The following is a 27,494-nucleotide window of genomic DNA, read 5'->3' as shown; positions in this document are numbered from 1 at the left end:
GACATAAATATATATAGATTCAAACAATCTTTTGTTGTATATGAATTAACAGAAAGGTACTGATATAAATATAGCAAGTAGAAGGATTGCAGTTTTGGGACTAGTACACATCAGCATACAGCGTAATGAGCTGTCAGTTTGCATTGTTTTCTGAAACATTGAATTGTACGCTTTAAAACTGAAAAGCTAAATGTTTATGGCCAAACAAATGTATAATTAATTGTAAAAGAAGCATAAGTAATTGTCTCCCTTAAGAATATTGCTTAGATTTTAAACTAGCAAACCAAAATGGGGTTTATGAAGAAGCTGTTATTCCTTGGCCTACTCCATGTCCAAGGTGATTTGAGGAACTCAGGAAATAGGTGATCGTAAAGTCCTCCTACCCACTTCCGCCTCCATAACTGTGAGAGAATACCACAAGCAACAGCATACGGAAACTCTGACTCATACTGCCATTATGTATATGGAATGCGTAAAAGGAAATATCTACCATTGAATGGGCATGCTACTAGCCATATCCTTCTCTCATCAAGCCTGGCTTTAGAATGTGGGTTACTATTATAATAAATTGTCTAATTTTTGTGTCATGTAATGAAGTGCTTTCATAAAACTAAGACTGGAACCTGACAAATCTATGGTCCAGATGCATGGGACACGTATGTTTTCAAAAAGAGCATGAAGACATTCATGGGTTCAACAGGATAGGCAAATAAAATCCACTTAATTTATAACAGGAACAAAAAAATGAACCAGTGGACTTCTTCAGATTGGTTTACTACAATGGCCTGCAGATGTCTTCCATGGAGTATATCTATCTTTTCTCTATTGCCCTTGTGTGCCATACCATTTGCTCACTACTATGTTCACAAAAAGGTTAAACCGTTTTTAGCTGAAAAGAAAGCTTTTTCACAGATGTTAAATAAGATCACAAAGCTAGAACTTCTATTATATTTTAGATGTTAATTAAACCTAAAACCGACGTGTTCCCATACATACAAGTGCGTTAAATAACCCTTAAAAATACAATGTGAACAAAAGTCTTCACTGAGAAAATAATTTTTATGATGATTTTTATCTTTGTCCGCTCATAAAACTCATAACCAAAATTCATTTGGGACATTATTTATTAATGTTTTATGTTCCAGTAGCACAGCATTTTTCCTTTTGATTAGTATCCAGGAAGGAAACCACTGCATGGCTCTGAAATGTGGCTTTAAACATATGCCATATTTTTAGAATCTATTCCCCTTACAAATGACTCTACTTATCTAAATCATGCAATGAAAGATGGACTTGTCATTAGTCAGTGTAATTTTGTTACAGACAAAGCAATTTGACCACAATGAAGTTATTTTCTGCATCTGGTAGTAAACAATCGCAAATGTCTTTCTCATCAGTGGAAAGAAATAAAACAATAGCAATGAAATACAATCTTCTTACAAGTAATACGAGCGCTTCCAAAGGCAAACTATTCTGAGCTCTTTGTACAGTTAATTAAATGTAAGGAACCTTATGCCAAGTATTACTGTTACTGCTATACACGTACACAACACGAACACAGGCAACATTTTGCAAATGTAAATGTGCTCTTTTCCTGCCAAAGGTGGAGATATTCATAAACATCCAGATTCTACACTTTATCTCTACACGGGTTATGATTATACATCTGCTTTTAAAATATTCAGATTTTTATCTATGCATATTTTGTCATGTGTGATAAAGGAAATAAATCTACATGTTAAAACAAGTACAAGGAGTGTTTACTTCCTATAAATCCAGGTAAGAGGCTGAAATAAATACTGTATTATTATTCTGTGACCTTGTGATGCAACTGTGAAAATAGTATTGTTGGCCTTCTATTGAGTAATGTAACCTTAAAGGACCACTATAGGCACCCAGACCACTTCAGCTTATTGAAGTGGTCTAGGATTAACCCTGCCTGCTGTAAACATAGCAGTTTCAGAGAGAAACTGCTATGTTTACATATGGGTTAATCCAGAGGCGCTTCCGCGCTTCTCACTGTGATTTTCACCGTAAGAAGATGCCAGCGTCCATAGGAAAGCATTGAGAATGCTTTCCTATGGACTGGCTGAATGCGTGCGCAGCTCTTGCCACGCATGTGCATTCAGCCGAAGAGGGAGGAGAGTCCCCAGCGCCAAGGAAGCTGGAGAAAGGTGAGTGTTTAACCCCTTCCTCCACTTAGAGCCCGGCGGGAGTGGGACCCTGAGGGTGGGGGCACCATCAGGGCACTATAGTGCCCGGAAAATTTTGAACAGTTAGTGATACCCAGTATAACTCATTATTTATGTATTTATTTATTTACTTTTATTACAGAATTTAACTTCAATCCTCCACCAAGGCTATCAAGAAAAGGACATAAATGCAAAATAGAACCAATCTACTAAAACAACTAGTGGCCACCCACAGTTTTTACATAAAAGTGACATGTCCACCAAGTTCAGCTATCTCACATCTGTTTACGCTGTTGATCCACTTTCCATTTTTGCAACAAACTAGGGGGAAAAAAATCCTTCTTGACCCCAGAATGGCAGTCGGATCTCTTATTGGATTTAAGAAGCAATTACCCTGTATATTAAAAATTATACTCTGAATATTATGTTTTTGGAAGTATTCTACCTGTTGCTGATTAAACATCTGTATAGACTCTGATAAAACTACCTCTTCAGTTTCTTCCTTATTGTTCTTACTATAAAAAAATGTTTCTTTGCGTTGTGCTAAATCTCCTCTCTTCCAGTCTAAATGTGTGACCTTGTGTCCTATGCATAATGCTGTTTACAGTTATTGATAAACCAGCTAGCAATGAGTGAATGTGCCCCTACACCTTAACCCTATGTGCCATGGGAATCAGAATAATAAGGTATTCAGCATTATAAGATGTTATTAAAAAGTTTAATCTTCAACAAAACTGTTAGAAAATAGAAAACAAATCTCAAGCAAGAAAGAAAACTCACAACAAAATTAATTCTAGAACTACAAGATCACAAATGAAAAGCTTTCTTATTAGCAGGATCCCTTTAGTATCTATATGGTTATCCTCTGACTTTTCAGTCAATCAGAGTACATATCATCTTTAAAAAAAAACTTAATATGGAAAGAGGTCTCATAAAGGGTTAAATTCTCCAAATAGGGCCTATCCCTAATATAATATGTAAACAGAAGAACATCCCTAAAGAAGGGACCAAATGATAGGAGAATCCCTTATCATGAGAGTATCATATAAATAGATGGTAAGTCTGTAACTTTAAAGTGATGGATATTTAAAAATTAAAAATCACTTTATGATAAATACATCATGTTAATCAATAATTTGTGAAAAAATATTCAAGGAAAGGGAATTAAAATAATGCCACTTTCACACTTTCAATGCAATTAGTATTGGGAGAATTCCTTTATTATATGCCAAGTTATAAAACAGGACCAGGTTACTCCTGGCACCTAACCACTACAGCAGGCTGCAGTTGTTATGATGCTTGGAGTAACCATTAAAGGTTAAATTTTTGCTTAGAAACACTCAACTCTGAGGGGTTACGTGAAACATGTTGCTTAATTTATTTAAATTTATGATGTTTTATGCCTGGAATAAATCTATTTATAGAGACTGAATCACATCACCTACACAAATTAACGATAGACCCAAAGAGATCAGGAACTGACACATTGAACCTGTTTTTGTTACACCTGATTGCTATTAAATCTGGGTTGGTTTTTTTTCTGAAATCATACGCAAATGTCACAAACATCTGTCAGTGTCCCCATGAACAGAGGCACAGAGACTGGATCTGAACAATCATAGAAAACACATTGGAATATACTGGGTAGTTTAAGAGTTTAACCCCTTAAGGACACATGACGTGTGTGACACGTCATGATTCCCTTTTATTCCAGAAGTTTGGTCCTTAAGGGGTTAATAAGCGTAGATCACAAAAAGGCATAATTTTAGATTCTGAAAATAGATACTTAAAATGATGGTCAGGGATCCTTGAATTGATGCTTAAGGATGGCATTCCAAAATGGAATGTTCACATTATAAATCTAGAGTAGAGGTGCCAATGTTCCCTATATATAGGGATTTTTATGTTGGTATAAGATCCTTAGGGATCAAATTGAAATAACAGTAAAGAATATAAATGGTGTTAATAAATGAAAAAGAATAATTATGTTCGGAGTTGATTAATAAAGTATTGATTACTGTACCGTGGCAGATGGCATTACAGAATTCTGTAGTAAACTATAAGTAACTACTGACAAAAAATAGTTAATTATCCAAGAATATTGGATCCCTTTTATGATGCAACTGGTTATAGATTTTGGCTTTTGATGTGTTAACCACTACATTAACAATGAAATAATGAATGTTACATTAAATGTAATCTGCACCCTACCCCAAACTGTAAATTTAAACGTTGCACTACTGAAGGCAACAGAAAATTGCATTAGGCTTGTCAGTAAAAGCAAAGAATTCAAAAAAACACTGTGGTACTCCGCAGATGTGGCCAAAATAGTAAAAAACAAAATGTTAGCATTTAGTAATTATAAAAAAAACAGAGTGAGGAAGACAGAATGATCTATAAGATTAGGCAGAAAGAGGCAAAGCAAGTTATAAGAGCTTCCAAATCACACACAGAAGAGAAGATAGCACAGTCAGTAAAAAAGGGGGCCAAAACTTTTTTTTAGATACATAAATGAGAATGAGAAAAGAAAAGTAAAACAAGGATTAGTTAGATTAAAAACAAAAGAAGGAAGGTATGTAGAAGAGGATAAAGGTCTAGCTGACTGCCTCAATGAATATTTTTGTTCAGTATTTATACATGAAAATGAAGGAGAGGGACCTCAGTTAAGAAAAAGGATAAATGAGTTATTTATTACACGTGAGTTTACAGAGGAAGAGGTTCTATTTCAACTGTCAAAAGTAAAGACAAATAAGTCAATGGGACCTGATGGAATACACCCAAAGCTATTAAAAGAGCTTAGTGGTGTACTAGCAAAACCATTAACAGATTTATTTAACCAATCATTGATAACAGGAGTAGTCCCAGAAGATTGGAAGTTGGCGAATGTTGTGCCCATTCACAAGAAAGGTAATAGGGAGGAGTCGGGCAACTATAGGCCAGTAAGCCTTATTTCAGTAGTGGGGAAAGTGATGGAAACCATGTTAAAGGATAGGATTGTTGAACATCTAAAACACATGGATTTCAAGATCAGAGACAACATGGGTTTACTTCAGGGAGATCATGCCAAACTAATCTTTTTGATTTTTTTGATTGGGTAACTAAAATTATAGATCAGGGTGGTGCAGTAGACATTGCTTACCTAGATTTCAGTAAGGCTTTTGACACTGTTGCACATAGAAGGCTTATCAATAAACTGCAATCTTTAAGTTTGGATTCCAATATTGTTGAATGGATGAGGCAGTGGCTGAGTGACAGGCAACAGAGGGTTGTAGTCAATGGAGTATATTCGAAGCTTGGGCTTGTCACCAGTGGGGTACCTCAGGGACTTGGACCCATTATCTTTAATATTTTTATTAGTGATATTGCAGAAGGTCTTGATGGTAAGGTATGTCTTTTTGCTGATGATACTAAGATATGTAACAGGGTTGATGTTCCAGGAGGGATAAGCCAAATGGCTAATGATTTAGGTAAACTAGAAAAATGGTCAGAGTTGTGGCAACTGACATTTAATGTGGATAAGTGCAAGATAATGCATCTTGGATGTAAAAATGCATCTTGGACGTACAGAATATTTGATAGAGTCCTAACCTCAACATCTGAGGAAAGGGATTTAGGGGTGATTATTTCTGATGACTTAAAGGTAGGCAGACAATGTAATAGAGCAGCAGGATATGCTAGCAGAATGCTTGGTTGTATATGCAGAGGTATTAGCAGTAGAAAGAGGGAAGTGTTCATGCCATTGTACAGAACACTGGTGAGACCTCACTTGGAGTATTGTACGCAGTACTGGAGACCGTATCTTCAGAAGGATATTGATACCTTAGAGAGAGTTCAGAGAAGGGCTACTAAACTGGTTCATGGATTGCAGGATAGAACTTACCAGGAAAGGTTAAAGGATCTTAACATGTATATCTTGGAGGAAAGACGAGACAGGGGGGATATGATAGAAACATTTAAATACATAAAGGGAATCAAAACAGTAAAGGAGGAGACTATATTTAAAAGAAGAAAAACTACCACAACAAGAGGACATAGTCTTTAATTAGAGGGACAAAGGTTTAAAAATAATATCAGGAAGTATTACTTTACTGAGAGGGTAGTGGATGCATGGAATAGCCTTCCAGCTGAAGTGGTAGAGGTTAACACAGTAAAGGAGTTTAAGCATGCGTGAGATAGGCATAAGGCTATCCTAACTATAAGATAAGGCCAGAGACTAATGAAAGTATTTAGAAAATTGGGCAGACTAGATGGGCCGAATGGTTCTTATCTGCCGTCACATTCTATGTTTCTATGTTTCTATGTAAAAGAATATCATAGATTCACACATACCTACATTCCTGTACACACATACATTCATATACACACATGGATAAATATACAAAGACACACATATAGACTCTCATACACACGTAGATACATACACATGCAGATGCATACACACACATTCATGTGCACACACAGACTCATATACACACTGACTCATAAACACACATTCATGTACACACAAATTCATACACACATTCATACACACACACAGATATTCATATGCACACTCATAATTACATACATACATGCACACACACCTCATTTTAATAAATTATCTATTTATTTTTAACAGTATGATCCACCTTACCTTGACAAGATGGAGTTGAACATCATCCCTAAGGTACAATGGGGTGTTGCTTGGATCAGTCTCTGTGCATGTTGAACTCCCTTTTGCTCTATACTGTTGTTGGGGCTGGGATGACATCATATCACAGGTCCAGCAAAAGTACAGGACTCGTGAGCGAGCTGGGAAACATTGCAGAGTAATCCTAGCAGCTAGGGCTCTGCACCATAGCAACTTCAAACAGGTGCAAAGCAGGCACTTGCCACGTGACACCTGCCCAAGCAAGAAGCCAGGAGAGACGTAATCTGTGCACCCAACTGCTATTTGTCACTCAATGGAGACCTTTCTCACCCTTTAGTATGCCACTAAGTGTATTAACGCTTTTCATAGTTTTAAGTATCTAACTAATAAATTACATATTTCACAGATACATAATTAGCAGTTTAATAATACATTATTATCTTTAAACTTCTCCTGAGAATGATTTAGAAAAACTTATCTGCACAATAAGATAATTAAATGTCTAGTAAAAACTAAACTTACCCTTGAAAATTTATATTTTTGTCATAAGATATGTTTATTGTGTTTTAAACCAGAGTCATTTCCTGATTTATTCACTTCAGACACTACTTTTCTCTAAAACATTGCACAGGTACACCAATCTTATATTTACTAGCTGGTTCAGCTGTAGAGACAAAAAAAGTCTTATAAAGAAAACATATTTCATAGGAGTCTCAGAATCATTCTATGTTTACTAGACTGCAAGTGGTTTAAGAGATCAGGCATTGGTACTCACTGGTAGAGCAATGGTAGGTAGTCTATATAGCATAGCCTGACAACCATATGTGCCATTGTTAAAAAATAACTTTTTCAGTGCCACAGTGGAGTGTGGCACAGTGCACTTCTCTCTTCTGTGATGGTAAAAAGAAATACAATTTTTAAATGTGAAAGAAACCTCATTTCTGGAATCTAGGATCTAACAAAAGAGAGTTGGACAGTTTTAGGTCAACTAATCAAATCGTACAAAAAGCTCTTCAAGTTGGCTGTCAGATTGTAGTCAAATACAGACCTTTGCTGCTTAAAGATCTCTTCATTCTGGCCCCATCAAGCCCTGTCAGTGGGATGGTAGTAGTTTTTGCTGTTGGGTTCTAGTTTTTATGCTACCGTTGAATTACATTTATATCGTTGATATAGTTTTTTTTTTTTTTTTTATAAATTCTTTATTTTTTATTTTTGGCAGTGCAGTAGCAAGTACATCGTTCGGTAATGGCAAGAATAAGATACATCAACAGCAGTTAAGAGACAGTTTTGGTGTGTACATATTGGAAAGCATACTGCACTGGTATTTTAAGGGTAAAGTAGTGAAAAACAACATTCATGAACAAAGTAGTAACATATCTCAGTTTGTACATCGTTTGGTCATAGTTGATATAGTTTTTAAAGCCATAGTTTTATAACTGACGAATGAAGATAGAAAATATCACAATATAAAACTAACGGTCAAGAGGTTAAAGGGACACTATAGTAACCAGAACAACTACAGCTTATTGTAGTTTTTCTGGTGAGTATAATCATTACTTACAGGCATTTCCATGCAAACACTGCCCTTCCAGAGAAAAGGAAGTGTTTACACTGCCCCCTAGGGACACCGCCACTCATCACTCCTCAGATGGGCACTGGTGGTGCTTCCTAGTGCAGTGCTGCACAGTAGGTAGCACTTCCATTCAGCGTCTGCATACTCTGCATGGAAACGTGAACTTTCCTCATAGAGCGGCCAAAACGGCATTAGGCCCCTTCCCCATCCCGCCTTCTTGACAATTTTAGCCAATCCAATGCTTTCCCTATGGGACAAAATGCAGCAATTCTGATGATGTCACAAAGGAGGCTGATCAGGGGCGGGGCCCGCACCAGTGGAACAGCGCGGCGCTGGTTATAAGGTAAGTTTTAATTCCTTTTAAGGGGAATAAGGGGGTGGGGGATTGGAGGGGGAAAGCCACCTAAATAATGGGTTAAACACTATAGGGTCAGGAATACATGTTTTTGTTCCTGACCCTATAGTGTTCCTTTAATTGTCAGTAGACCAGAATACTGCCATTATTTTCTCACAAAACAAGCTTCACCCTTACATGTATTTTTTTATTTTGCTATTTTTTTTAAGGCTAGGGTTATAGTTTCTTTAAACTTAGGGTGGCGCTGGAACATGTATAGTGGAATTCTAGGGTTATTTTCAACTACTGTCCTTAATTCAGCCTTATTTCAATAATGACATGCCAGGAAAGGGTAGAAAAGGGTCACTTTGTTTCTGTTTTTGCCTCTTTCCTGTCATATCAGAGGAACTGTTATAATGGTGGAAGTTTCAAATAACAATTGCAGTCTAAAGTATAACTCCTTCTATTGAAGGGCAGGCTGGGGACATGTGATTGTCATGGTGCTGTCAATCACACTGTTACATTATCACACCACTCCTGTGAGTCACACTGTGCGCTACATGATTTGAATACATGATGCACCCATTGATGCACCCATTGATGCACCCATTGAAACAATAGTACTTATATTGAAATAATGTTAATATTGGGCGATTTTGATAGATAGATAGATAGATAGATTAGATAGATATAGATCCATGTGTATTTGTAATTAATTCATATTATTTAACTAACCTGTGTAATAATGAATAAAATGGGTGAAATATTATGTAACGGGATGTAGATTATTATATGACTTTACAGAGAAGGACCAAGATTAAGGAAATGTATGACTTAAGGATTTCCTTTCCAACATGTCAAACTAACTTGATTGCATTCTACGAAGAAGTAAGTAGAAGTATAGATCAGGGTGTTGCAGTGGATGTGATCTATTTGGATTTTGCCAAGGCATTTGATACAGTTCCACACAAAAGATTAGTGTTCAAACTCAAGGAAATCGGTCTAGATGAAAATGCTTGTTCTTGTGTAGAACATTGGCTTAAAAACAGAGTACAAAGAGTTGTCGTTAATGGTAAATTTTCAAGCTGGACAGAGTTGGCAAGTGGTGTCCCTCAGGGGTCTGTTCTGGGACCCCTTCTATTTAACATGTTTATAAATGATCTTGAAGACAACATTGAAAGTCATTTTTCAGTGTTTGCAGATGACACAACCTTTGTAAAATAATACAATGTGAGCAAGATATGACTTTGCTGCAGAGGGATTTAGATAGACTGGAGGACTGGGCACTCAAATGGCAGATGAAATTTAATGTTGGAAAATGCAAAGATATGCACTTCGGCGTAAAGAATACACAAGCAACGTATACCCTTAATGGAAGCGAATTAGGGATAACAACACACGAAAAGGACTTGGGAATTGTTATAGACAACAAACTATGCAACAATGTGCAATGTCCATCACCAGTGGCCAAGGCCAGTAAGGTATTGTCATGCATGAAAAAGGGCATTCATTCTCGGGACGAGAATATCATTTTGCCTCTTTATAAATCACTGGTAAGACCACATATTGAATATGCTGTGCAATTTTGGGCACCTGTTCTAAAGAAGGATATTATGGCACTAGAAAAAGTGCAGAGGCGGGTTACAAAATTAATAAAAGGAATGGAACATAACAGCTATGAAGAAAGGTTAACAAATTTAAACCTATTTAGTTTAGAAAAACGTCGCCTGAGAGGGGATATGATAACATTATACAAATATATTTGGGGCCAATACAAACCATTGTGTGGAAATCTATTCACAAACCGGACTTTACATAGGACATGAGGCCATGCGTCTAGACTGGAAGAAAGAAGATTTCGTCTAAGGCAAGGGAAAGGTTTTTTTACTGTAAGAACAATCAGGATGTGGAATTCTCTGCCTGAAGAAGTGGTTTTATCAGAATCCATACAGATGTTCAAACAGCTACTAGATGCATACTTGCAAAAACAGAATATTCAAGGATATAATCTTTCAATGTAGGGTAATAACTGCTTGATCCAAGGATAAATCTGACTGCCATTCTGTGGTCAAGAATGATTTTTTTTCCTAGCTTGTTGCAAAATTGTGCTTCAAACTGGGTTTTTTGCCTTCTTTTGGATCAACAGCTGGAAAACAGATGTGAGGAAGGCTGAACTTGATAGACGCAAGTGTCTTTTCAGCTATGTAACTACGTAACTATGTAACTATGTAACTATATGTAACTATATCTGGATGTGGAGAAGAACCAAGACTAAGGAAGTGATTGAAGGGTAAATATTTTCCCACATATATGGATCTACTTGACAGCCTTGATTTGTGAATTCTATCGCACAGTTTCAACATCACCAGTAAGTTGAGCTCAGTAAACTTGGTTATGGCTGTGCCAGGTAACTTCAGGGCATTTTTTTTCCTATGAAAGAGTACCTTGTGAATGGCCAGGCCTGACAGGAAGGCCTATAATGAACACTGGGCTAACAGGGGAAGCCATGTTACACCAGTGATATGTACTGTAGTGCTCACCTCCAGTTCTAACCTGCCAGACCCTCTCCAATCCCAGTGTTATAAGATATGAGAGAGGACTAAAAAATCATCTATAGCATGGTAAGAGACTGCAAGAAACAAAACAGAGTCTTAACCCACTAGCATACATATTAGTTCTTCACATTTGTAAAGATTGAGTAAATACACTCTACAATTTACATATACCATTGACTTGAATACACCAAAGTAGGGTTTCTACCCAAAAATATATGATTCTGACACCTAAATAAATAATACATATAAAATGTTTTGTAGAACTGATAAAAAAAAAAAGGTCAAGTCTCTTCAGGTGGGTTTGTTTGATCATGAGATATGGCCAATTTATGGCTTATAGAGAGAAGAATATTACCTGTGGGTGGGATCATTCCTGGAGACATGAGACCAGGCACAGTATGTGGCATGATATGCGGATTATCTGGTGAGGTGACACTCTGAGTTCTTTTCGGAGGCCTGCCAGGTCTGGAGCTGGAAAAAAAAAAAACCATATTTTAAACCAAAGCCACTGACTTAGATATCATTTGGAAGTTGTTCCAAGTAGTAACATGGACTGTAAATAAATTTGTTTCAAGGACGGTTGCTTTTGCAGTTAGATGTAATAGACTTCCATCACTAATTAGATTACGTGCTGAATTCATTTTCCTCATTGAAGATCAGCCGCTCTTGATGCATAATTCATAGCCTGTACCTCGTTACCTGCTTCTTCATATTAATATCTATACACAGTTTGAATTGCCTCGTTTGCATATGCTAAAGTTCTGCATGCAGCCTTCAGCATGAAAATTATGCACTAACTTGTAATAATTATTACAGTCAGCCTGCTATTGATTTATGAGACTTTTAAAAACCAAATATGTGTAGTACTTGTAATGAATGATATTTTAAGGTTCTTCAGGAAATTAAAAGGCAATGGCTGCCTAAGGAAATGTTCTGGTTGTTTGATTTAATACTACAGTTAGCTGGGAGGTGGAATGAAAGAGTGATTCAGACCTATAGCACATTTTCGATGATATGTTTTATTACTTTGCACTGCTAGCCTGATATCTAGATGATAAATGACAATACATATCTAATGTGTGAAAAGGTCTTAGTATTTCTTTATTTTTTGTCATTTGAAGATTAGGCAAGTTATCATTTAACCCTTTTTTCTTTAAGATGAAACTACATGTTTTCCATGATGGTCAATGCCACAATTATTATTTTTAACACAACAAAGATTAATGTAACATAATTGATTGAAGTCAGGATTTTCTAGATTGAATTTATCATAAAATCGGTGTTGTAATTATTCTGCAAATAAAGTAATCCTACCCATTTACAGAAATGAATCAATTATAAATTTGCATAGGATTGGGATATTTTTATTCGCAATTTATTTCATATAATAATGATATGATGGGACATTCACCATTGCAATTTATATAATATAATAATATTTACTTAAAAAAAAATGGGTGCAAAGTTTCAAGTACCTTCTCATACTAGGAAACAAGGGTATTGTGTTTTCCTAGTGTGATTTTCTACAAGGTGCTGGCATTAAGTTCTGGAAAAACCCACTTGGTTCATTTCCAGAATGTATTCGTCTAGCCTCTAATCCCGAATGCAATTCTAGCAAACGCATACATGTGTCATACAACAGTAATGTTTCAGAGAGAAAGAAAGGTGTTAGATTCACGTTACAGGGAAAACAATGAATTGAAATCTATCATAACATTCCACAAAGATCCTTGACATTATACTTACATCAGTCTTCATCAATATTTTCTGAACAAATAGCCAAAATGTTAAATCACTCTGCAATAATTATGATAATCCCATGACACCACAAACATATAATACCAGCTCTTAAAGTATTTCACCAGCCAGCAATTGGCAATAAGTGTTATTTAAACTAATAGTTTCCCTCAAAAAGCAAGGACAGGACCAATAACTCAGAAACAGCCACCAAAACAGTTACATTTCTTGTAGCTAGATTGTCTTTTCATGTCACATTCTCAATAGACCTATACTGGGAATCTACACCTATTGTAATATGTCTGCACGTGGAATAAGCATACGCCCCTACCATATGAATCCTTGAAAAAACAGTAGAGACAAATGTTCGAGACGCATTAAATAGCTCAGAGTCAATTTAAGATGCTTGCACCATAACCACACTACTGCCGAATATTGAGTAGAGGCGTTCTGAGTATAGAAGTCTATATTTGGTAGTAGATAAAAAATTTAAAATATATAATCTGCAAATGGTACTCATTTTAATGATGAGAGTCAATAAAGTCTGGCAAAGTAATGACATGTAATTGCTTTATATATACTTAACTAATCCAAAACAATGCACATACGTGTATATTCAATATCCCCTTGTAATTCTAAGTTTATGGTTGTTATAGTCTTAGAATATTATTTTTATCCAGCCAGTATTCTGTAATACACATCTATATGGAATCCTTTCGTATTGGTCTAGAATAATAGAAAACTGCAATACATTTCTTGTTTTGAGAATGCTTATTCTATTGATCTGTAGCTGTCAGAAAACAATCTACAGATTCAACTAAATTAGATACCATCAGATAGAACAGCAATAGCTTCTACAGACAAAATGGGCTCATAAAAATAAGGGATTTAAGTTGTGGAAAAAAAAAAAGGAATTTGAACAAAACAACTTAATTACTATAACAGGAATGTATGGCCATGAAAGTCTTGTAATGTGGAGATTAAACTGTCAATATAATAAGTACACTTTGACTTGAGTGTACAACAGTATAAATTCACTTGGTCTCTTAATACTGTTTTATTTTATGTTATTCAAAACCCTTAACAGGAAAAATACTGAAATGGCAGTCTATTGTATGTGATATCAAATGATGATGAAATCCCTTAGCAGAAGGGTATAATGTATATACTCGAGTATAAGCCGACCCGAATATAAGCCGAGGCCCCTAATTTTACCCCAAAAACCTGGGAAAACTTATTGACTCGAGTATAAGACTAGGGTGGGAAATGCAGCAGCTACTGGTAAATTTCTAAATAAAATTAGATCCTAAAATTTATATTAATTGAATATTTATTTACAGCGTGTGTATATAATGAATGCAGTGTGTGTGTATGAATGCAGTGTGTGCGTATGAGTGCAGTGTGTGTGTATGTGTGCAGTGTGTGTGTATGAGTGCAGTGTGTGTGTATGAGTGCAGTGTGTGTATATGAGTGCAGGGTGTGTGTATGAGTGCAGTGTGTGTATGAGTGCAGTGTGTGTATGAATGCAGTGTGTGTATGAGTGCAGTGTGTGTATGAGTGCAGTGTGTGTGTGTATGAGTGCAGTGTGTGTATGAATGCAGTGTGTGTGTGTGAGTGCAGTGTGTGTGTATGAATGAAGTGTGAGTGTGTGTGATGCAGTGTGTGTTTGTGTATGTGTTGGTGGGGGGTGGGCATTTTGATTATTGTTATTTTATTAATTTTTATTTTAATCTTTTTTTGTTCTATTATTATTTATTTTATTAATTATTATTTTAATTTTTTTGTTATATTGTTATTTTTTTTAAATTATTATTATTTTTAATATTTTATTATTATATTTATTTTTTTCGTCCCCCCTCCCTGCTTGATACATGCTCTCCTTCCCTGGTGTTCCAGTGGCATTGGCAGTTCAGTAATACAGACACTGACTCGAGTATAAGCCAAAAAATGTGCTGAAAAACTCGGCTTATATTCGAGTATATACGGTATATCCATGAGATATCCTATAGTACACTTTAAAGTATCTCTTCTAAACAGGATTTTTTAACGTGACAACTATCATAAGCTTTTACAGAACAGATGAATAAAGAAAATATATCAAAGGTATATTAATACAATATACTCTATAACTCTTAGTGAGTCACTTTTTTGTGTTATTAGCTCGTATTTGAGAGAAGTGTCCCGTAATTGTTTAGGCATTATTAAGTGTAGGGTTACTGACATACTTCCTAAACATTAAAATAATTCTTGGCAAAAGTATGACGATTTGTACATCCCGAACATAGTAGATGAGTATCAAAATATACATTTTTTAATGTACATTGATGCACCTGCCATGTTTAATAATCTATTTGTCAAATTCCAAAATCTATTTTCAGCCCCTATTGTGTTTATATTGTTATGTGCTAACATAACAAATAATGAAAAGTACAGTGGTTTTGCTCATATTTTGTGCCATATATTCTGTGTTTGAAACATGCTTATGTGTGTTGCATGTCATCATATAAATTCACACATAACCATAATATAACAAGCTTAGTGCGCCAACATGCTGCTTTTAAACCAGACATTCTGTACTGCCCATGCCTGAATACCCTGCCTGCGGTTGACAAATTTAATTTGAAATGTACAGTTTTGATGGAAAATTGTATTTCACTGGACCCTGTGAAATAAATTCTCATTGAAATTAATCATACATAAATCAGTCACAGTCACTGAGCCATTTAAATGAAATGTTCTCTATTCATGTAAGGGTGTCCTATAGAGCCCTGGAGGAACAGACTTGCACATGACATAATTAAGAATGTCCACAATCCTATTACTTAAATAACTGAACAAAAAGTCAAAAGTAACAATGGGTATCACTGGAGATTTATACAGTGTGACGGCAAAATTGATCTAAATATGCATCAAAGTATTTTCACCCATCACTAGAAGAATAAAATAAAAATGCCCATATGCTTTTTTGATAGATGATTTGCACCAAGGGTAGGTTTTCTTCTCTTATTGTAATAAAGTCATCATCATTCGTTCAGGTTTAGAGTAATATTAAAGTAAAATGTATCATACTCAGACATAACATATATGCATTATGCTGCCGAAAGGCACTCGCTTTTGTAGCAGAGGCCACCACAAGCCTGTTTCATACAAGGAAACTGAGATCTTGTATGAACCAGCTCTCGGAGGAATCAATGGAACATTTCTGCAATAACACTAAAGTAGGGCTTATGAATTTATAGCATATTTTTGCTTATTAAATATATCTTGACTTCTGTTCTAAACATTGTTGAAAAAAAATATATTTTTATATTTATGATTATTTTTGTCAGGTTCCATCCCTCCGCTAAAGTAAATCACAGCAGATAATAGAAAATGAGTTCTGTGCTAATGCTGCTAAGTTGAAAGTTGCTGTCGGAATTGCTGCAAAAATGGGGGCAGTGGGACCATATAAGGAAAAGTTCTGGAGTGGATAAAATGTTTTTCCAGCTCTAATTACATCCCAGTAATGTTGTTTTGCTTCACAATTCATATATTCTACATTTTCTACTAAAGTTTATTTTACTTATAAACCCCTTTACTACCTAGTGGTTTGAAAAAATGCACCATTAGAATCCAAGTATTTTGTGTGTCCTGTAAAGTAATGTTTAATTTGTTATTTTAATTTTTTTTTTCAGTCTCCAGTCTTCATAGATAGCACATTATTTAACGGAAACAAATATTTTTGTTGGAAAAATTAAAGAAAAAAAAACAAAAAACACAGGATTACTGAATAAATAAGGTACTGATAGGAAATCAGGCACAAAGTCACACAGATACAAACTGGTATATGCACATTTAATATATGGATTATATTTCTGTATACAGCACTGTGGAGCCCAGACACTTGCGGATACTCCTAATTCCAATGCTCATTTTGTGAGTAGGATTTCTAGCCCAGTGCCAGGGCCACACAGTATTTACAACAGTGTGTATGTATACAACATTGAATAACATTATCTTAAATTACAGCAATCAATAAATAAAATTCAAGGGTCCCAATTTAGCCCCTACACAGACATGCATTTATACACATTTGTAGACTCACACATTGACACACTCAATATCAGACAAGTACAAACTCATACAGACATACTAGCACAGAAAGGCACACATCCACAGATGCATTAATTCAGAGATATACATACATTCAAAACACTCACAGACACACATATTGGAATTAGGGACGAAAAGATTTCAGGTGCCCATTATTTGCTTTAGTTCACCAGCATGACAGCTGTTGCATCGCTCACCCTCTTCTCTTTTCACTTTCCAGCTCCTCCTCTGTTTTGATGGAGTGGTCGTGAAGAGAGGGGGGCTGGCCATAATAGAGTGAAGTGATGAGGCGAGGGTGCAGCACATTGCTGACGCAATGGGTGCAACAATGTAGATTTAAAATAAAGAGGAAGAGTTGAACTGAAGGGTAGGCTTAAGCAGAGCTGTATACAGGATGCTAGTCTCTGTATTCAGCATTCAGAGGCCTGTAGCGATGTGGCTCCTGTGCCGCTGCACTGTGAGCTCTCCGACTGTATTTATAGCATAATGTGCGAATCATTTTTTTTCCAATAAATGAATTTCATTTGCAATAATGCAAATCATGTGTACAAGATTCCATGTTATAGAAGCATACCTTTGAACTTGTGTATACACGATTCACTTAGTCAAGATGTTAAGCAATAACAAACATACCATAATAATAAATGCACAAATTAGCAAATAAATACTAAGCCCTGAAACAAAACTCCAATAGGTTTGCAGAATGTACACTGAAGATATGTCTAACAGTTATAAAATGATGTTATTTTTAATCTGCTTTTTGAATCTGTTGATGCACATGAGTAGCTGTACAACATGATAAATACAACACAGATTTAAGCTGCAAATTTAGCACACCATGTCATAGGAAGACTAATACATGTAATATTCCAGTGATTACATTTTTATGGTGTTCTTTTCCTTGATTCCAATAATAACCATTTTGATTCATACAGCATGATGGAAGAATGTCATGGGCATTTCAATGTGCTTTGGTTCAGCGACATCCTACATCCTAAAATAGTGCAGCTATGAAGGTTACTAAGCTTTGATTTGCGATGATAAATCATATTGAAGAAAATAGACTGTAATAGAAGTAGGGCAGGAATAAACTGTGAAAACAAACTTAAAAGAAAAACAAACATTTTACATGTCAAAATGACTTACATTCTTCAAATTAATCTGAAATCAAAATATATACTCTAAAAATTACAATACACAAAAATACATTTAATAAACATTACAACACGTTGATGACAGAGGTAAGTTGCTGTTGTATATATTATACATTTTATTATATTATGAGTGCATATTGTGGTGATGCTATAATGTACTCTTAATCTCTTAAGGAGCAATAGACAGTTAATTCCCTTTATATTACACTAAGCACGTCCTTGGTCTTAACCTAACATGTAGTAACCTTAGATAAAGTGGAGTCAACTTTAAATAATAATAATAATAATAATAATAATAATAATCTGTTACAATATGCTTAAATGACTCATGATTTAAGAGAAAATGAGTACACATTCTTTGCACCTAGAAAATCATTACAAGATGTTCAATATTTAAAAATCCTAGTGTAAACCTATATTGCACAGCCAAGGGGTCACACCTAGAATCTTTTATGGTTGCTTGTCATAATATTTTGTGGGAAAAGAAAAAAGAGAAAGAGAAAAGGAGAAGGGTATGTGAAGTAAAAAGTAGTGAAAAAGAAAAAGAGAGAGAGAATTATTAGTAACTCTGGAGCAACCTGATTTTTCTTAAAGGGACACTATAGGCACTCAGACCTCTTCATCTCATAAAAGTGGTTTGGGTGCACTGCCCTGTACCCTTAACCTTGCCAGAAAAAAACACTGCAGGTTTAGAGAAAATGCAGGGTTAAGCCTGACTCTAGTAGCTGTCTACCAGACAGCCACTAGAGGTGCTTCCTGTTGTTTCATGGAGTTTAACTCTGTGAAAATAACATTGGACATCCTCACACTTTGCATGAGGATATCCAGTATCTACCCTATAGGAAAGCATTGATACAATGATTAACTATGGGGAAGGCCTAATGCGTGTTTGGAGCCTGCCTCGCATGTGCGCTAGGTTTCCAGATCACCATGACATCGACGGAGGAGGAGCCCAAGCCAGTGCAAAGGTCCAGGAAAGACCCTTTCATGTGTGTGGGTGGGTAAATGGGGAGCTTCAAAGGCAGAGGGACATTATAGTGTTAAGAATACAGTTTTGCATTACTAACACTATAGTTAGTGTTCCTTTAAAACATTCTGGCTCCCTTTGTGGGAAGGTCCAGGGATGGTAATATGGATTAATAGATTGGAAGGGGACATGGGAGAGGGTGGGGGAGGTAGGTAGATAGGGAAACAAAGAAAGGTTTATCAGAGCCTGATAAAGGATGTAAGCTGAAAAGTTGTGCACTACATAGTTTACATGCACATTTTATTAAAACAACTAAGAAAATAGGATTATTTTTTTTGCCCAGTATTTAGAGTCATATAACTGAGAAAAGCGTCTTTGCATAATTTGCCTAATATGCATATTTGAATTTACTATGAAGACCTGTTGTCTCTGGTTTTGCATTTCGGTATGAAACCTATATAGGTAGAATTATATTGTTTTTTTAAACACATCAATAAAACCTGCAATACAAACACGCTATACAAGAGATAATAAAAACATATTATACAAACATATCATAAGGAGGAAACAAGACACTTCAACAACCTTTAAAAAATTTGTATAGCTGCTTAGATTTTTCGGTGCTTTGATCTCCTCAAGTGTGGAACAACCACAAGGTAAAATTTGCCACCTCTTCTGGCCATGTTTTACATTGATGAAAGGCTGCCTCCATCTTTAAAGATAGTAACTTATTCCATCAGTCAATATATTAATACCTGTACTATCCAGATAAAATTATAAAATTATAATTATTTAACAAAGTAGACAAGATGTTGATTGCTTTGTGACCTATTTGAATAATAATCATGTTCATTTACATTTTACACTTTCCACCAGTAAAGATATTATTAATTTTCTCAATGTCAGTTTTGACATTAAAGGTCATTATGATCCCATTCAAGTACGCTGTAAGCAAATAGCATGTAATACCTTACTATGCATATAAGTTCCTGTTACCCAAAGCTTTTGCAGTGAGTCTTACAAAAAAACGGAATGTATTAGACTGAGAGAAAAAACTGTAAATAAATTATGCCGAATGATCTTTTGGATCTTTTCATTTCTCCATTCAAAAAATAAAAGTGAAATAAAAAAAAAAAGTCCATATACTATATGAATAGTTATATATTATTGGCATCAATGAAGCCACTACATTCCTCTTATTTTAGGTGAGAAGGTTTGTGCACTGCCAAACTTTACCAGTAATAAATGGGCAAAGCCCTTCTGCAATCATCACTGGCAGCTGGCAATGTTAGGGGGGCATGTTTTTGAAGGATATTTATATATCAACAGCGCCATTTCAACCTGTGTACCTTACAGTTACTCTTTTTTTTATTCTTTTTTTTTAATTCTTTTTTTTTATTCTTTTTTTTTAAGTGTATAAAGAAAAAGCAGCTAAATATGCGTTTGTCATGTCCCAACAGCATGTACTCACCATATAACAACGAACAACGATTCAGTAAAGCATGATATGGGAACACAATGCACATTTCATTTTTTTGTATGATGACATGAATACTAGTGTTAATTATAAGTAGTTATGAGGAGAGGTACGAAAATGCAAGAAATGACATAGTATGATAGTTGGGTAGCTTTACGTACAGAGTACACTTTTTAGAATTTATGTGGGGTAGGATGCTTGTTAGTCCGGGCTGACTAAGTTTTAATAAACAATAGGCATCCACATGCAAGAAAATTGCAGTGGATTAAACTGTGTTACCACAACGTTTATATGGTAAACACTAGAGTCAGTGGGCTAGGGTGAACTGAAGTGTTACAGTGGGGTGGTCTGTGAAGTCACAGTGACTTTCCATAGCCCAATGAGTATGGGGTTTCTGTTCCTCGTTTAGTCGTGTTGGTGGGGAGGTTATAGCCTAAGGTGTGTTTTTTTTTTTCTAAACACCTTAGACACCCCCAGGTAATCCCTAAATCCTAGACTGGTAGAGGGTCCTTGAGAACCCCTGGCTTAGAGGTTCCACTAGAGCAAGAATTACAATTATTCTTATATATTTCTTTATGCTGCAGATGTTGGTGGAGGGGAGAGGGTGTTTTGGGACTATACACTTTTCTTGTGAGACTACCCTTAAACGACTGGTCCCACAAACGTCAGGACAGCATCCCGACTCCCATATTATCCAAAAAAAGGAGGAGCACTCCTGGGCATAGACTACTCAATGTTCTCTGTTCTAATAATAGATTGACTAGAAGAGCCTTAGTTAAATGAAGATAACTTCTATTTTTTTATTTTAGAAAAGTGTTCAGTTGGTTAAGACATTTGTATTTGTATTTTAATAATTAATCTTGAAACCATTACTTCAATTACAAAGTTTTGTTTGTATTGTTTAGTGTTTTTTTTTGTTTTGCTGTTAACTAAGTTTCAAATAGAAACCCCAATAGCTTATGGGATCAAATACATCAAAGATAAACATTTAGCTTAATGACATCAACAGTCAACTGAGAACATCTGTGTTTTACTTTAGTGGTGATCAGAGGATATTCCTTTGTTTACACTAAAGATAATCACAAGGTTTGTATTTCTGTGTTCAATTTAAGGGGGGAAAGAATGGAACCTCTAGAGCCCAGGGCAACAATATGTTACAAATGCAGGATTTCTTCAATTTTTTTGTTTTGTAACCATGGTAAAACAATAGAATTGAACTTTTCCTGACCCTTTCTCCTCTAATGGCCTTAGACCATGTCGACCAAATAAGAACCTGATGCTATCACACCAACTGCTGCAAATGCAATCAAAATTTGCTAAACGTTATCAGCTCTATTAAGTGAACTCTTTTAATAAATGTACCATGTTACTTAACAAAATCGTCCCACATTTAAATCAGGTCATATTGTGTGCACATCTTGCTTCTGTATTTGCCAGCTGCATACATACATACAAAAAGAATTGTCTAAAATAAAGTACACAATGACTAATGATATCACATATTTCTGTACTGGAAATAAGGATTACATACGGCATGTTTCTGAAAATGATCTGTTTCATTAACCAGCTTGTTTGTTTACATAAGAATTATCCTGCATTGAAGGGAAACCCCAAGCGCCATAACCAGTATACTTTGTTGTAGTGGTTATGGTGTTTGGAAGCTAAACCTAGAAATGTACCTGTGTGTCTAATTTTTATATGACAAAACATCTATTCTCCATTCAGTTGGCTGGTACACAGTGCAGCAGAAGAAAAAAAAGGCAAAACTCTCTCTCTCCATGGGACACACACTTAAAAGCAGTGTGGCTCCCCAAGTTTGCAACAAGTACAATAAATGTAATGTAATTTATCTCTCTCAGTCTTTTGTGCTATCACAACTAGTCTGGTCACATGAATGCAAGCCAACACCCTGACAGCCTGATTTATATACTATCCCACCTCAATGACTTTGTGTGCCTTCATTGGCCAAATGTCAGTGACAAAATCACCATTAATTGTCTTTCCTCTAACATTAATCACAAAAATTAGCTTATTTCATTGGACAGGGAATAGTGAAACCGGATTGGGCAAGCAAGCATTACATTGCACAAAAGAAATTAGCTTATTGGTCAAGATTCCTGTCATCATTCACGTAATTTTCTTTCCCTCTTTTTTGTTTTGCTACTTTTCAGTCACGTCAGAACTTCGGCGCTTCAGAACCTTGGACATTCATAAGCATCCAAATGTCCGAATGGCATGAAATACGTACGAATGTACATTTGAAACTAAACGAATTACACATGTCTAATTAACATATCTAGCAGAACATGGCTCCTTATGCTTCGTCTATAAAGGAATGCTTTCCAGAACACAGAAAAGATGTTGGATTATTCCTAGACATGCTTTACCTATGACTGACCTGATACATATTCCTGGCCCAGCCTGAAGCCACATGTGTCATTTGTAATTCATTGTTATGAAATCTTCACATCTATATATTTTTACCGATTTCCTTATTTAAAGGGATTCTACAGTGTAAGGAATACAAACTTATTCCCTCAGATTTGTGCACTGCCAAACTTTACCAGTAATAAATGGGCAAAGCCCTTCTTCAATCATCACTGGCAGCTGGCAATGTTAGGGAGGCATGTTTTTGAAGGATATTTATATATCAACAGCGCCATTTCAACCTGTGTACCTTACAGTTACTCTTTTTTTTTATTCTTTTATTTTTATTCTTTTTTTTTTATTCTTTTTTTTTTTAAAGTGCATAAAGAAAACATTGTACCTCCGGCGCTTTAAGGGTTAAAAAAACTCTTGTAACACTTACCTGATTCCAGCACTGATCTCCCTCACATTAGGCCCTCTCCATAGAGATTTGACTGATGCTGAATGTCCTCATGCAGAGCATGAGTATGTCCAGCATCAGACGACCAGAAGTAGCCTAGCCACAGGAAGTTCCTTTAGTGGCTATCTGATTGACAGCAACTAGAGGCAGTCTTAGTCCTGCAATGTAATCATTGCAGTTTCTCAAAAAAATGTGGGTGCCTAAAGTGTCTCTTTAAATGGTACTCACTTTCACTTTAAAGGAACTCCAAGCACTATGAAAACTGGAGTCCAGTTACTATGTCAGTGCCCTAGCAACGTCCGATAGTAAGAAGTCACATAATTTAATAACTGATTGACAACAGGGTTCTTTTCAAATAGTTTTTATTAAAGTTAGAATGTTTTACAGCAAGTAATAAAGAATAGTCAAACATACTATTCAAGGTTGGAAAGAAAGGGGGAACTTGGAAATAGGAAAGGGGATCCATCCATATTACTAAATACATAAAATATCGGTTACACATCACCTCTAGACTTAAATAACTGTTTTTGCTTGGCAAAATTGTGCTTTTCCTGTGTTTGTGAAAACATTTTTTTAATCAGTATTATTAATATAAACAATGGGTAACAGTATTTGTTAAAATGGAAATTGTGGATAACCGACAATGGAATTGCAAACTAGGATAAAAATAGCATAGTCTGAAAATATCCTAGAAAAATAGCCTATTATTAAGTATTTCCACTAGACTTATTTTTCCCTAAAATGTATGCATTTTCCATGATTTCTAGTTTAGTGCATAATCTTTGTTTTTGGTGAGTTGAGAAGACCCAACTTGCACATCTTAAAAGACTCCAAAAACCACACAAACCAGTTCATCTCAATTAAGTGATCCTGGTGCAGTAGCTCTGTAGGTTTAACCCTTTCATAATAAAGATTTTCATTTTGTAAAAACAGTAAGCTACTGACCAAGAGGTGGCTGCTCTTCTTTGCTCCTCTCGCCCCACCACTTGCCCGCTCGATCCTGCCCCATCTCACCTTATTAGATCTCTCTCCACTTGTCTTGTGCCTTCTCTAACACACATCTTCAACTGCTCGCTCTCTTCTGGCATCGTCCCTGCTGACCTTAAACATGCCACTGTAGTACCTATACTAAAAAAAACATCCCTCGACCCATCCACCCCCTCTAACTACCGTCCCATATCCCTGCTCCCTTTTTCCTCAAAGCTTCTGGAAAGACTTGTCTTTACCCGTGTGTCTCATTTCCTCAATTCCAACTCTCTCCTTGACCCCCTTCAATCTGGCTTCCGTCCTCTCCACTCTACAGAGACTGCCCTTATCAAAGTTACTAACGACCTAATCGCAGCTAAATCCAAAGGCCACTACTCCATACTAATTCTTCTTGACCTCTCAGCGGCCTTTGACACCGTTGATCATGCTCTCCTTCTTCAAACTCTTCAATCGCTTGGTCTCTGTGACTCTGTCCTCTCATGGTTTTCCTCTTATCTCTCCCAACGCTCATTCAGTGTCTCCTTTTCTAATGATACCTCCTCCCCTTGCCCTGTCTCAGTTGGAGTTCCCCAAGGCTCCGTCCTTGGTCCCCTTCTATTTTCTCTTTATACTGCCTCTCTTGGCAAACTTATTACCTCTTTTGGATTTCACTACCACCTGTACGCTGATGACACCCAGCTATATCTCTCCTCCCCGGACCTCTCCCCTGCCGTCCTGCAACGTGTCACTGCTTGCCTTTCTTCCATCTCTGACTGGATGTCCTCCCGCTTTCTGAAACTCAATCTCTCAAAAACTGAGCTCCTTGTCTTTCCTCCTCCTAATACTGATCCTCATCTTTCGCTCTCCCTCCAAGTTTGTGGTACCAACATTAGTCCATCCTTGCAAGCGCGCTGTCTTGGCGTCATACTTGACTCTGGTCTCACCTTTGAGCCTCACATCCAGCATGTTGCCAAATCCTGTAGATTCCATCTTAAAAACATAGCCCGCATCCGCCCCTTTCTTGCACCAGATACTACCAAGGAGCTTGTCCATGCTCTAGTAATTTCCCGCATGGATTATTGTAACCCTCTCCTGATTGGTCTTCCCAATAGCCGTACTGCACCCTTACAGTCCGTAATGAATGCTGCTGCTAGATTGATTTTCCTCTCTAGTCGTTTCTCTCACACCTCACCCCTCTGCCAGTCCTTACATTGGCTTCCTGTATGCTATAGGAGTCAATTCAAGGTACTAACTCACACCTATAAAGCACTGAACAACTCTAGCCCCTCTTATATCTCCTCACAGATCCATAGGTATGTCCCTTCTCGGTCTCTCCGTTCTGCCCGTGACCACCTCCTGTCCGTTGTCCGCACTCGTACGGCCAACTCGCGCTTGCAGGACTTCTCACGGGCGGCTCCCTTCCTATGGAATAGCCTGCCTACCGCCATCAGACTCTCCCCTAGTCTTGCATCTTTTAAGAAGTGCCTTAAAACCCATCTCTTTAGGAAAGCTTATGGCCTCCAAGACTAACCCTTACCTCACATACCTGTCTCTTGCCCTCTCCTAAAGGGCAGCCCACCTTATTTGATTGTAAATTCCTGTCCTAATGTGTTTTACACCCCACCTCCTATAGAATGTAAGCTCGTTTGAGCAGGGTCCTCTTCAACCTATTGTTCCTGTAAGTTTATTTGTAATTGTCCTATTTATAGTTAAATCCCCCTCTCATAATATTGTAAAGCGCTACGGAATCTGTTGGCGCTATATAAATGGCAATAATAAATAATAAATAATAATATTGTTTTCCTGACAGCAACAAGAGGATCATCTGTCTCCAGAACCAAGTCAAACTCAATTCTTCAATCAAAAGCTGCTGAGCAAAAAAGAGCTGTACTTATCCCTAGTGCTTCTCTATGAGAAGCATTGGACTGGACAAGATTGTGGAAGATGTCAGCAGGAACGTAGCTGTCAGCAGAAACGTAGCTGGTTGCGGCAGTGGAGGAGTCTCAGCACTGGAAATGAGGGGAGTAATCTTCAATATACGTTTGTTTTACAGAGCGAAGAGGGTGGACATCTCACTGCTAGATGAGATCCTACAGTCTTGAAAAAAAAATATTTTCCTGACTATAGGTTCCCTACAAGCTAAAATATGAGTTGCAGAAGATTTCTGAAATAAACTCACTAAAATTGAGTTTTTAACCCCATCATTGAAATTCTAGACCTTTTTTCAACATAAATCTTTGGTCACTGCAGCTAGATATTAAATTAATAGATTTTGCCATGAGTTAATGGGACCATTTTTAAGATTGGGTTAAGCAAGATTGCTTTCACCAATTTGTTGTCTAAATATCCTGCCCACATTCCAGGGCAATCCCAGAGTACCAAGCACTCTAGAATGTTATCTGGAAATTACTCCTGTATTTAAATCAATAAATATAGCATTTCTGCAATGCAATGTTATATAGCACGTTGAAAAATACAAAGGTACCAAAATATGCACACAATCGATTAATATTAATAAATTGATTTTTGCATCAATCACTGTAAAAGAAGCAATATTATCGTGAGAAGACATTTCATCATTAAATTTATAACAAAATCATATGCTAACAGTTTATTTATCTCTACTAGTGCCTACGGCTAAAAAATGGATTACAAAAAGAAATAACTCTTTCACCCAAGGGGTACTTCGACAAACCCCATGAATTTGCAAATTCATGATCTGCTGTATCACATGCCTTTAACTGGATGTTTCAACAGACTGATAGTCTCTCTTTTTATTGAAATGTGAACATTTGAAACGAATAATCCAAGTGTTACACAAACCCTTTAGTCACTTTAATATGTAATATAGATTTATGTATATTGAGTTAGAGACTCAGACTATTGAGTTAATGTGAACTTACCTGAATGCACAGTTTGAAAGTGATTTCCAGCCACTGAGTTCATTGTAAAATCTCTTTACAGTGGTTTAAGTTTTTACATGCACTGTG

At 36.3% G+C, this 27,494-nt stretch overlaps 1 protein-coding gene across 2 annotated transcripts in view; it reads right to left on the bottom strand.

The window, feature by feature from the left end:
- The window catches only part of DACH1 (dachshund family transcription factor 1), a 326,763-nt gene that overhangs the window by 184,915 nt on the left and 114,354 nt on the right, over positions 1 to 27,494 (bottom strand). For both annotated transcript variants that reach the window (XM_063425939.1, XM_063425940.1), the window contains exon 2: positions 11,640 to 11,755. In XM_063425939.1, the coding sequence (XP_063282009.1) occupies positions 11,640 to 11,755 (116 nt within the window). The remainder of the gene's footprint in view (positions 1 to 11,639; positions 11,756 to 27,494) is intronic.

Source organism: Pelobates fuscus, chromosome 1 (genome assembly GCF_036172605.1).
Source record: "Pelobates fuscus isolate aPelFus1 chromosome 1, aPelFus1.pri, whole genome shotgun sequence".
NCBI lineage: Eukaryota > Metazoa > Chordata > Amphibia > Anura > Pelobatidae > Pelobates > Pelobates fuscus.
The sequence above is the reverse complement of the archived record's forward strand: the minus strand, read 5'-3'. Positions and strand labels throughout refer to the sequence as shown.